Consider the following 12,499-nt stretch of genomic DNA (forward strand, 5'->3'; position numbering starts at 1 on the left):
TTCTTAAAGTTTGTAAACTTTATGCAAGTTTTCTTTTCAATTTGCAAAGTTATCTTTATGTATTTTTACCTTAATTTTTAAATTTTAAAGATCTAGACAGGACCCAAGAACCAAGGACTTTTCTTAGGATCCTCAATTTCCCAGCTTTGAGAAGAGTATAGAGGAAGATTAGAAAACTCAGTAGGGATGTGAGGTTGAACAATGTCAAATTATGTAAACTCTACGACACAGAAAGATGCCATTCATTCCAGTTGCTATATGCTGGTGTTATATGCTGCTCTATTTATCTCCTATATTCTAATTGTTTCTTTGCACCCTATCCCAGTATAGCTTGATACCCTAGAAGCATTGCATGTAGCCATAGCTTCCAGATGGTCCCCTTTGCCTTTATAAAGTAATACCTCCTATTTGCTATGATTGACATATTAGTAAAAATCTTATATTGATTTGTACCTGAAATAATGCACAGAGATCAGTATCCCATCACCAAGTCACCCTTAATGTACTTGTGTACAGTATGCTGGCTGTAGCCAGCACCTCAGGGTCAGTCCCCTGAACTGAGGAGATGCTAGATCCCCTTTACTTTGTCTTTTTTCTTTTTTAAACAAACACAAACAAATAATAAAGAAACCCAAACAAAAAAGAAACAAATATCTTCCCTCAATAAAAGGGGGAAAGAAAAGACAAAGAAACTCTTCTCCTCCTCAGAGCCAGCAGAAGCACACTGACTATAGCACCAGCTGGAACAGAGTCAGCCCCCTAAACTGAGGAGACTCTAAATCTCCTGTTTATATATATATATTTTCTTTTCCTTACCCCCACTCTACCGCCTAATTGCAGTAGTGCTTATGTTTTCCCCAGCACCCATGTTGTGTGTGTGCAGGTGTGAGACACAGTGAAAGACAACAGGTGTACAAATCTTTATTCAATTTCCACCACCAAGAAGAAAGGAAACACCCGAGTGGCCAGTGACAAGCAGTGTCCTTCTCAGAGGGCAATGCTGTGTGATCAAACAACGAAGGGGAGGGATTAAATCAAAATAGAGTTGGAGGGAGATATAATGCACTTCACTTCCTGCAGTGACCACCTCTCCCTGAAAATCTCGAGGGTGTTGGTAGACACCGCGTGCTATCCACAGTTAAAATTGGTCAGCCAGACCTTTCCTGATTGGCCCAGGTTAACAACCCAATCAAGGATTTCATTGTCAACAAGATTTGCCTGGTTCTAATAACTATCGTACAATTCGCATACCCACTGATCATTTTTTAAAACTGCAATTCCCGGTGACTGACTGAAAGGATCACACAGGACTTCATATTTTACAAAGCAACTGTAACAAATTAAAATCAGTATTGACAAAAACTCAGTTTGTAGGTAACTGCACTGAAGTACAGACAAGTATACCCCTTCCTTAGCTTCCTTACACAATCCCCACACTGCAGTTAGATGTAACACCACACAGTCTGCAGAATTGCAACCTTCACAGGAACAAGTGCAATGTTACTCCCAACTTACGACAGATGTGTTTCTCCCCATTTGACTCAGTGTTATGTCAAATATCATTCTTTAGTCTTCTGAGAGTCCCCAAACTGACTTTCAGCAGCAAGACCTGCTCCAGCGACAACTCCCCCTGGTCTTGCCTAAGCAACTCTTACAGTATCCTTAAAGCTCCATTGGTTATCACTGGTAGCTAATTAAAACCATTCTTTTTCCCTGCCATTTGGAACGGTTCCTGTTATTGTCTCCAGAACTCTCTCCCTTTCTGTCCAGGGTTACTGAGTCAATGGGTGTGATATCAGTGTGGGGGGCATGTAAAATAGCCTGGAAGGAAAAATCAAGAAAATTATGCATGTTGCATACTGGCGCGACTTGTCTTGTTTATTTCACAGCATGGGGCTCTTGTATGAACAGTGTGCATATTTGCTAGTATGGCTGTGTTTTTCTGTTTCTTTTCCTCTAAGAGAGTAGTGCTGCAACCCCTAGCTTCTCTCCCACCCCAATCCCAATCCCATAGTATGGAGAGTGTGTAGGAAATGTAACTGGCAGCACTCCCCCCCCCCTCATCAAATTTAAATAAATACTGAAGGATCAGTTGAGCTCTTGTTAAAAGCTAAACTGGCCAAAATAACTAAAAGCTAATCTGACTCCAGTATTAACCTGCCTGTGCCAATTAATCAGATGACAGGCAGGCAGGAGTGAGCAGCCTGATTTTGTTTTCAATGGAGTGTTTAAAATGACCAGGATAGAACAGGGTGCAGAATCATTGGAGGGTGCCCATTGCCTTTAGGGTTGTCCCTTAGAAAATATAACTGCCTGTTTTCCTCCTATCTTTTTCCACTTCAACATCCACCCCATTGCCCCTGTCCCTTAGTAAACGCTGTCCTCCCAATGCCCTCTAACTTACTTCACTCTGGGATCAATGGCTGTCCTCTTTGTGGCGCTGCCTGTGGTATCAGCAGTGCTCACTGCTGATCATGGCACTGCTAGGACTATTGGACCTGCCCATCAATCAGATCACTGGTAGCGCCAGCAGGTGAAACACCCTCCCAGGTGGGTAGCACAGTGGCTAGCACTGCTGCCTCACATTGCCAGGGCCCAGGGTTCGATTCCACCCATGGGTGACTGTCTGTGTGGAGTTTGCACAATCTCCCAGTGTCTGCATGGGTTTCCTTCGGGTGCTCCAGTTTCTTCTTGCAGTCCAAAGGTGTGAGGTTAGGTGGATTGCCTGTGATAAATTGGTAATATAGGGATGGGGTGGGTCTGGATTGGATGCTCTTTGGGGGGGGGGTGGGTAAGTGTGGGTTCGATGGGCTGAATAGCCTGCCTCCAAACTGTAGGAATTCTACGAATGAGGGGCCTGTTGCACTTTATTACAGCTGAGCAAAATTGTTCTTTAACCTAACTTTTAAAATCTGTTTTCTAGCAGGACACCCAACACCCACCTACTTGTAATTTTCAGCTGGGTAAATCTGCACTAGCAAGAACAGCTACCTTCTGCTGTCGGTCCTGGTTTCAAATCTAGGCACAAGGGTTTTAACAGGACCTGATCTGAGCCCCCTGTCCCTGAAGTGACCAGTCACATCATCTTGTCCACAGGCAGTCTAGTAAGAGATGACTTGCTCTATTTTATCTTGAGCTAAAATAGACAGTTTAAAACATAACCAAACTCATTCTCATAACATTATGCCCCTGAATTACAGACTGACCCACACGGAACCAATTTTCCACTTTCAATATTTGAAACTACTTCAAAATGTTAGTGACCTCTATCAAGTCTGTTCACACAAGTTTTCCAGGAATCTTTCTGGATAACTGCACTCTCTCAATTCTTGGAGCACTCTTAATTTTTTCCACACTCATTCTAATTGTCTGCTTTTAGTAGTTTCTCCCTCACTGATTTTAGAGTAAGTTGCGCTCGTGGTTGTTCATTTTGTTTCTTAATTCAGAGTTTATATTTTTGCTACTTAAGACCATGACACCATAACAAATACAAACAGGTCTAAGCTGTTTGGCCTCTTGAGACTGCTGTACCATTCAAAGGGATCATGCCTGATCTGACATTCCCCATGTCCACACCTTTCCTGCTCTTTCTCTGTAACCCTTGATTCCTCTATTGATCAGGGATCTATCAATCTATCTCAGCCTTAAGTGTTCACAGGTCTCTGCCCCCACAGCTCTCTATGGCAAGGAATTCCAAAGACTCATATCCCTCTAAAAGAAGAAATTCCATTTCATCGCAGTCTTAAATACTCCTTTATTAAGACTGCCGCCTGGTCCTAGACTCTTCCATGGGGGAAGCATCCTCTCAGCATTTCCCCATCAAGCTCCTTAAGAATCCTATATGTTTCAGTGAGATCACCTCTCAATCTTCCAAACTCCAATGAGTAGAGACCTAACCTGTTTAGCCTTTGCTCATAAGGCAATCCCACCAGGCCAGGGATCATCCTAGTGAACCTTCTTTGAATTGCCTCCAATGAAATGATATCTTATCTGAAATACAGGGACTAAAACTGCTCACAGTCCTCCAGATATGGTCTCATCAGTGTCATGTACCGTTGCAGTAAGACTTCCCTATCATATACTCTAACCTCCTTGAAATGAGGGCCAACATTCCATTAACTTTGATGATTACACAAAGATCACAGTTTACAACTTCAACATATTGCACATGTTGAGTCAAAATGTCACTGATGACTGCAGGCTATGACATTTCAATACTGTGATGAATATTTTTCAATCAGTCAGAATAAATTCAAGATTTTGTGAAATAAGAGTATTCAATTTTATATACACATATTTCTATGTTCTTAACTTGTGATTTGCAACTGTCGGCTTGTGTACAAACTTGTGTTCATTTAGCCTATCCCAATTGCTTGTTTTAGGGATGAAGTTCCTGGATAGTTGCCCTATTCAGCCATCGATTCCTTTGTACTTGCTAGTTGGAGGAATAATCGGCAGTCTGAAGGTAGAGTATAAAACTCAGTGCATTTCAACATCTGCCAGCATTTTTGCAAAGAAGGTGTGACACTAGCTGGTCTGCAATTCCTCAAATGAAACAACTTTGTGTGGATTTGGAATGGGATAATGATTTACATACTGTTCTTCCATATTCAGACAGAAGCAGAGTCTGAAAACTTTGGTAGTGTTGTAACAAGCAGTGCAAGTGACAGTGTGAATATTTGTTAGCTTGACCTTATTAAAATACCTCTGATTCTTAAGTGACTTGACAATCTAGATGATGAGTAGCAAAGTTTTCCAAGCCCATCCAGAGCTTTCAGGGGAGCAAGGGAATGCAGTTGAGTGGATAGCAAAATTTCAGTGAGTTAAAGTTTTGGTATTAACTTCAAATGGGTTAATACAACTTCAGCGTATTGCTGAGTCAAAATGTCACTGCAGGCTATGCCATTTCAAAACTGTTATGAATAATCATTCAGAATAAATTCAAGATTTTGTAAAAGAGCATTTAATTTTATATACACATTTCCACCGTTGTTACATGTAGTGACCAGCAACATTCACCCCACCCCTGCCCTGTTTAAGTATTAGAACATAGAACATAGAACAATACAGCACAGAACAGGCCCTTCGGCCCACGATGTTGTGCCGAACTTCTAACCTAGATTAAGTACCCATCCATATACCTATCCAAATGCCGCTTAAAGGTCGCCAATGATTCCGACTCTACCACTCCCACGGGCAGCGCATTCCATGCCCCCACCACTCTCTGGGTAAAGAACCCACCCCTGACATCTCCCCTATACCTTCCACCCTTCACCTTAAATTTATGTCCCCTTGTAACACTCTGTTGTACCCGGGGAAAAAGTTTCTGACTGTCTACTCTGTCTATTCCTCTGATCATCTTATAAACCTCTATCAAGTCACCCCTCATCCTTCGCCGTTCCAACGAGAAAAGGCCGAGAACTCTCAACCTATCCTCATACGACTTCCTCTCCATTCCAGGCAACATCCTGGTAAATCTTCTCTGCACCCTCTCCAAAGCTTCCACATCTTTCCTAAAGTGAGGCGACCAGAACTGCACACAGTACTCCAACTGTGGCCTAACCAAAGTCCTGTACAGCTGCAACATCACTTCACGACTCTTGAATTCAATCCCTCTGCTAATGAACGATAATACTCCATAGGCCTTCTTACAAACTCTATCCACCTGAGTGGCAACCTTCAAAGATCTATGTACATAGACCCCAAGATCCCTCTGTTCCTCCACCTGACTAAGAACCCTACCATTAACCCTGTATTCCGCATTCTTATTTGTTCTTCCAAAATGGACAACCTCACACTTGGCAGGGTTGAACTCCATCTGCCACTCCTCAGCCCAGCTCTGCATCATATCTAAGTCCCTCTGCAGCCGACAACAGCCCTCCTCACTGTCCACAACTCCACCTATCTTCGTATCATCTGTGTGAGAGACAGTATTCTTGTGCTGTTTGTTCATGATCTTCTACAGAAGGGGAGAAGTATTAAGGGACATGAATATGCATATATGACCACCATGCCTGCATTGTCAGATACAAATAGAAACTCCAGAACTGTGAATGTGTGCATTACTTGTTGAATTACTGTGATAGGGGCAAGTGAGGAGCAAAGGGTTCTGACTCAAAGAGTTGATGCAAATCAGTAAAGCATGATATGACGTATGTACCTGAGATAACTGTGAGGTGTTCACCTCAGAACCATCTTTTGCAATTGTCTCCTTATCCCTGTGCAAGGCTTTTTGTGAAAAGCTATCAAATATGTACATTCCCCCTGTTGTGGAGAAAGGTCAGTGAGCTGATGAGTGTTGTTGCTCCTTTTATGTTTTAAATGTGAATCCTAGTGAATGTGTGAGAGACAGTAACACTGTGGTGCAAGTGGTGCTACGTTATTGACTGCTATGAAGTAACAGGTGCATTGGTTTCACATGAGGCACCTGATGGAGATGCCTGATACCCAATCCTGAGTGTGGCAGTTTTGTGCACTGGCAACCTTACAGTGCTAAATCACGGTCATGGGGGCATGAAGCTCTGAGCAGGTGGTGGTATTTACCTTGGCACAGTGCAGTGGATCACTCATCCTTTTGCAGCTCTGTGATCAGATTTTCTTGAAGTGCCCAGGGGTGCTGACATCCACAGCCACCTCTGGCCAGGCTGCTCCAGCAGTTGTGATGGCCTCTTGTTGTCATTCCCAAGGAGAAACTCTTCCCTTCTCTCCTGGACAGCCTTGAGGAGAACATCTGAACAGTTTTTAGCTGGGACTCTGACATCTCCACAGGTCATGAGCAGAGGGAGTTGTGAGATGCTCTATGCTGCAGAGAGGGAAGCGCTGTCTGAGTGCCTTTTAAAAGTGCCATGTGGAAGTTGGAGCCTGTACAGTCATGGTGGGGTCAAAACTCCCTGCACCCCCAACCCCTTGCCCAGAACATTTTACATTACCCATGCACAAAGAAACAATGAGCTGTAGCAAATATAATTGCACCACAAAATTCACCCCAGCTCCAAGCAGACTTACCTCCTGCTTTTAGGCTCAGCTCCATCGTTAGTCTAAAAGAAAACAAGATTCCATCTGCCTGGAGGGAAGGTACGGAACTTGGGTTCACAGTTTTACAATAAACAGTTGGTGATTTAAGGCTGAGCTGAGGAGAACTTGCTTCACTCAAAAGTTTGTGAACTTTTAAAATTTCTATCTCAGAGAGCTATGAATGTTCAGCGATTGAAAAATTCATAACAAAGATCGACACGTTTGTATACTAAAGGAATGAAAAAATAAGGGGATAATCTGTTAGCATGGAGTTAATATTTAAGACCATTATCTTAGTGAATGAATGAAGTAGGCTTTAAGGCCTACTTCTGCTCATATTCTTCATGTTCTCTTAAGACCATAAGACATAGGAGCAGAAATTAGGCCATTCAACCCATCAAGTCTGCTCTATCATTCAATCATGGCTGATAAGTTCCTGAATCCCATTCTCCTGCTTTCTCCCCATAATCCTTGATCCCCTTGATACTCAAGAACCTGTCTATAAGACATAATACATTTGTAATAATATTGTTTTGCTTTATTAATTACACAGGTTACCCTCTTACTCTATGATTCTGCAAAAATGAGGCAACTTCTTTCCAAATCTGTTATGATTGGCGATGACGATGATGATGAATATCCATGGCGACAAAATCTTCACCGTTATTACATCCATGTTACCCTCAGTCTGTTCCTGTTTGTGTGGTTTATATTGGGAAACTACTGGGTGTTCTCTGCATATCTGCCCAATTTTATTCCACCTTTTCACCAGCCTCAGGATTACTGTGATAAAACTGTGTACATCTTCTCAGTGGTTGTTCTGGTCATAAGTCACACGGTTCTAGGCCTTTTGGTTCTGTGCAGTTGCTGCTTAATCTCTTTCTCAAAGCAAGGTGATGATTCAGAAGAAGAATGAAAATCAGGCTGAATATCAATCATGTGAAAATATAATTAAAACACAAAACCTCTGATTAAACTGCACACTTTCGAGAAGGTCAGGATTGGTTGGGCTATTCCTGTTATTTTCAGGGCTGTTTATAAGTAACTGTCTTCGCTGCTGTGCCCTGTGTCATAGACTCTACTCTGTCCGTGTACACCTAATTGAAAATGCAAGCTAGATTTAGGCATGTGCAGCCAGCAACAATTGTCTTTGTACATTTTTTCACAGTTGTTTGAATTCTCTCGGTATTTGGACTTGCATGCTATTTTATTATCCTCACTGATAGTTTATTCAACTTGGCTTTAAACTGAGTCAAGACACACAGGGGAATGAGAATAAAAATACTTCATGTTTCAGTTTTTTGGAAATGTATGAGAACTCAGGTTCTGATTTGCATCATCCTGCTTCTGGAAAGAGAAACATATGTTGGATTGAGAAGTTAGCAATTTATGGTAATTAGGACGTCTGATGTATTATTAAATCCCTTCGCCCTAATTATGGACTCGTAAAGGCTCTGAATTCCTACTCTCAATCTTTCCACCTTAATATTTTCTCTTTTGAGATTAGCCACTCTGCTAATAACTCTCTTGGATTCAGTGTTTGTATTATAATGCCTTGGAATGTCTTGAGTGACTTGGTTAGCACCTCACAGTGCTAGGGACCTGGGTGTGATTCCAACCTTGGGCAATTGTCTGTGTGGAATTTGCACTGTCTGTGTGTGTTTCCACCAGGTGCCACCAAAGTGACCTAACCAATGTCCTGTACAGCCGCAACATGACAACCCAGCTCCTATACACAGTGCACTGACCAATAAAGGCAAGTGTACCAAACACCTTCTTCACAATCCTGTCAAATTGTGACTCCACCTTCAAGGAACTATGAACCTGCACTACAAGGTCTCTTTGTTAAGCACCACTGTCCAGGACCTTACCATTAAATGTATAAGTCTTGCCCTGATTTGCCTTACCAAAATGTAACACCTCACATTTACCTAAAGTACACACCATCTGCCACTCCTTGGTCCATTGGCCCATTTGATCAAGATTGTGCTCTTCACCATCCACTACATCCAATTTTGATATCATCTGCAAAAAATACTAACCATTCCTCCTATATTCACATCCAAATAATGTGCATAAATGACAAAAAACAGTGGACCCAGCATTGATCCCTGTGACACTGGTCACAGGCCTCCAGTCTGAAAAACAACTGTTCACCACCACCCTCTGTCGACTACCTTCAAGCCAATTTTGTATCCAAAGCAGTTGTGTATGAATAAAATGGCTGGAAATATAAATTATAGAATCAGGTCATTCATATTTCTAGTCAAGAAATATGCTGAGTGGCTAACACAGGGTTGTTCAACTTCACTGCATAAGGCATGACATTTTATACTTTTTCTGACTGAAAGGGTGGCGATGAGCAGATTTCAGAAATATAACGGTTGCTGAACATTAAACAAGAATTTCAAAGTAAAAGGTAAAGTATGAAAAAAAAACAATCTGTTTTGCAAAAGAGTCAAAGCAATAAACTGATTTTTTTTCAAAAATGAGTGCTTATTAAAGACAACCATTAAAAAATGCCAAATAACAGAGCTAGCGAATAAAAGCTTTTTTTCTGTTTTTGCAGAGTTTGAGAGCGAGAATGGGGCCATGTCCTGGTCACTAGGGAAGGAAAAAGAGTGAAGGAATTGTGTTTAACTAACACTTGTGTAACCTTGATTTACCTTTAAGCTGGCCTTGGCAGAATTCTTACAACAACAGGGACAGAAGTAGGTTGCCTTTCAGCCTGGGTGTGCCTCCTTTCCCAAACTTGTGTGTGGTTAAGTTTTTGCAGTGTGTGCATGTGCATGTGTAGCTAACTCCTAGTCTCAGAGTTCACACTCACTCACACTCCACCAGTCTCTGTAACCTCTTAAGCAGTCACTCAAGACTAAGAACAACTTTCTCTCACCCTGCTATTGCAGGTTCTGCAGTGACAAAACAGTCCAATTCTGGATCTCCCACAAATGGTCCCGGTCTTCCACCCCCCCACCCCCCCACCCACCCCAACTAACTCCCTTGCACATTTCCCCTTTCTCTCACACACACTTCATGACCCTCACAGAATTGTTAAGACGGTTATTTGTCCCATAGTATCTAGACCAACTGTCTGAGCACTTTGGCTTTTTACCAAGCTCCTGCCTTTTCCCTCCAACCCTTCACCTTATTTCTATTTAAATAATTGCTGAATGCCCTCTTTAAGGCTTCAATTAAACTCCACTGTTCCAGGTAGTGCTTTCCATACCCTAAATACTCGCTGTGTGAGAAAGCTTTTCCTTATCTTACATTTGCACCTGTTGCAAAACCCTTTAAGTCTGTGCTATCTGGTTCTCAAAACCTTTATGAGCAGGAACAGTTCCTCCCTCATCTGTATGGCATTGAAATCTTTAATAAGCTTGTGGATAAATGGAAATGTGGAATTCAGAGCACAAACAGATTAGCAATGATCTTATTGAATGGTGGAACAGACTTGAAGGGCCAAATGACCTATGTCTCCAAATTTATATCTGTGTGTCCTTGCATCATTTCATGGCTAGATCCATCCAGGTGAGTGGTTCAGTCCCAATTGTAACTTGACATCTTTAAATGGTGGGTCGGTCTGTTTCTGTGCTCTACAACTCTGTGAGAGAATTAGACGATGAGTCACTTGAAGATTCCCACCCCCCCCAATTGTTGGTTATTTAATCAAATATTTTTGAAATTTAACATGAAAATATACCAATTCAACTGAATAAACACAGTGATCACAAATGACATTTGTATTCATTGCAGAAAGACTCAATTGTGTGTTAATGTCTCAGATGTAAAATACATTTGGATGAAATTCCTATTTTGTTGCATGATAAAACAGTTTGTACGTGCTACAGAATGATTCCTTTGCTCATGACTGTTCAAATGATCACGTGCTCAAAATGTAGCACACAGTGATCAATAAATATAACATTTTCCTGAGTCCACTGACATTACAACTTTAGTCCTTGGAATTGACTATTACCGATACCAGCACTATAGACAGAGAAATGGAAACATGGGGGGCAGTGGGAGGCTGGTGTTGGAAGACGGGCTACTGATGACCAGAGAATATCTGGATACCAATCAAAGGAAATGTAAAAAGCTATCTGAAGTCTTATGCTGTACTGGTGAAGTGCAATAAAATGTTGAAACGTTTGCAAAATCACTGGACTTTTTTTTTAATCTAGTTTTCAGTCATTTAGTTTGACACTTCCATTTCTTGCATCATAAGTTTTTGGTTTCCTTCAACAAAACAATAAACTAATTATCAATTATTACTGAATTTTGACAGTTTTGTTGATTTCTGACTATGAGGGAATGGATTTAGACCACTTAAATTAATGTACCTCACAACTAGCACGTGATTTAAGGTGTTTGAAAGTTGTCACAGTGTTCTAATGTATAATGCACTGCATAGTGTTGTACTAAGCCATACAAAACAAGAACAATAGCAAGGTGAAATAAATACTAAAATAAAACAAAGAACTGTGAATTCTTGCAATCTGAAACAAAACAGAAGTTCCCGGTGTAACTCTGCAACTCTGGCAGTATCTATAGAGAGAAAACAGAGTTAACATTTCGAATCCAGAAACTCTTCTTTAGAGTTTGAAGAAAGGTCACAGGACTTGAAACATTAACTCTATTTTCTCTCCAATGATGTTGCCAGACCCGCTGATATTCTCCAGTAATTTCTGTTGTTGTTACAGGAGCATAGTGATCATGTTATTGAAGCAGCAATCCAGAGGCCCAGATTCTCAGTTGTGAGCTCAAATTTGGGAAATTTGAATTAATTTTTAAGTGCACAATGAAAAACTGGTATCAGTAATGATGATCATGAAATTGTGAGCTTGTAATGACATGGGGTAACCCCCCCTCCCCCCAGCTAATTTAAACCAGCCACACAGAAATGATTCACCCCGTGCTGTAATCTGTTAAAATCTGAGAGGCAAAGATCTATCTCAGTGGTCACTATTTAAAGTAAAAATTAACAACTTTATTCTTTAAGTCCAACAGAGAATATTAAAACCAACAACTATTTACAACTCCTTTTTCTTAAACCTATCTTTTACCTCCCACTCTACAATACTAATCTGATAAAAAATATCCCGATTAAGATTTACAAAAAACTTCAAATTTCAAAACCAGTCAGCTGTTGAATCTTCTCTTTGTATCTTCTTCTGTCATCTTTTCGATGTTCTGCTGCACAAACTTCTTATAGACAGGTTCCTTTCAGAGAGCTGTTCTGCTGGCAGTCCTGTTGGTGGCTTGGCAGTTCTCCCTCTAACTATTCAAAATGTCTGGTTTTATACCCCAAAACATCAGATCATTTTATTGGTTTTAATATTATCAAAATATTAAATTCAAATTTGATTGGATTTTGGAATCTTGGGGCATAATTTAAACATCCATCTTTGGGAAGGTGACTGAAGTTTTGATGACAAAGCTATGAAACTGCATCTGGATTTCAATCTGGATTTTGCCAGGCCCATCC

At 41.0% G+C, this 12,499-nt stretch overlaps 1 protein-coding gene across 1 annotated transcript in view; it reads left to right on the forward strand.

The window, feature by feature from the left end:
* Window positions 1-11,165, forward strand: part of LOC122551164 (transmembrane protein 272-like) — a 53,419-nt gene extending 42,254 nt beyond the window's left edge. Inside the window, exons 4-5 of the mRNA XM_043692790.2 lie at window positions 4,383-4,465; window positions 7,568-11,165. Of these exons, the coding sequence (XP_043548725.1) occupies window positions 4,383-4,465; window positions 7,568-7,930 (446 nt within the window). The 3' untranslated portion in view covers window positions 7,931-11,165. The remainder of the gene's footprint in view (window positions 1-4,382; window positions 4,466-7,567) is intronic.
* The last annotated feature ends 1,334 nt before the right edge of the window (window positions 11,166-12,499 follow it).

This window comes from Chiloscyllium plagiosum, unplaced genomic scaffold, assembly GCF_037043375.1.
Source record: "Chiloscyllium plagiosum isolate Xiang-an unplaced genomic scaffold, Cpla_swu_hap1 HiC_scaffold_6, whole genome shotgun sequence".
In the NCBI taxonomy this organism is placed as follows: domain Eukaryota; kingdom Metazoa; phylum Chordata; class Chondrichthyes; order Orectolobiformes; family Hemiscylliidae; genus Chiloscyllium; species Chiloscyllium plagiosum.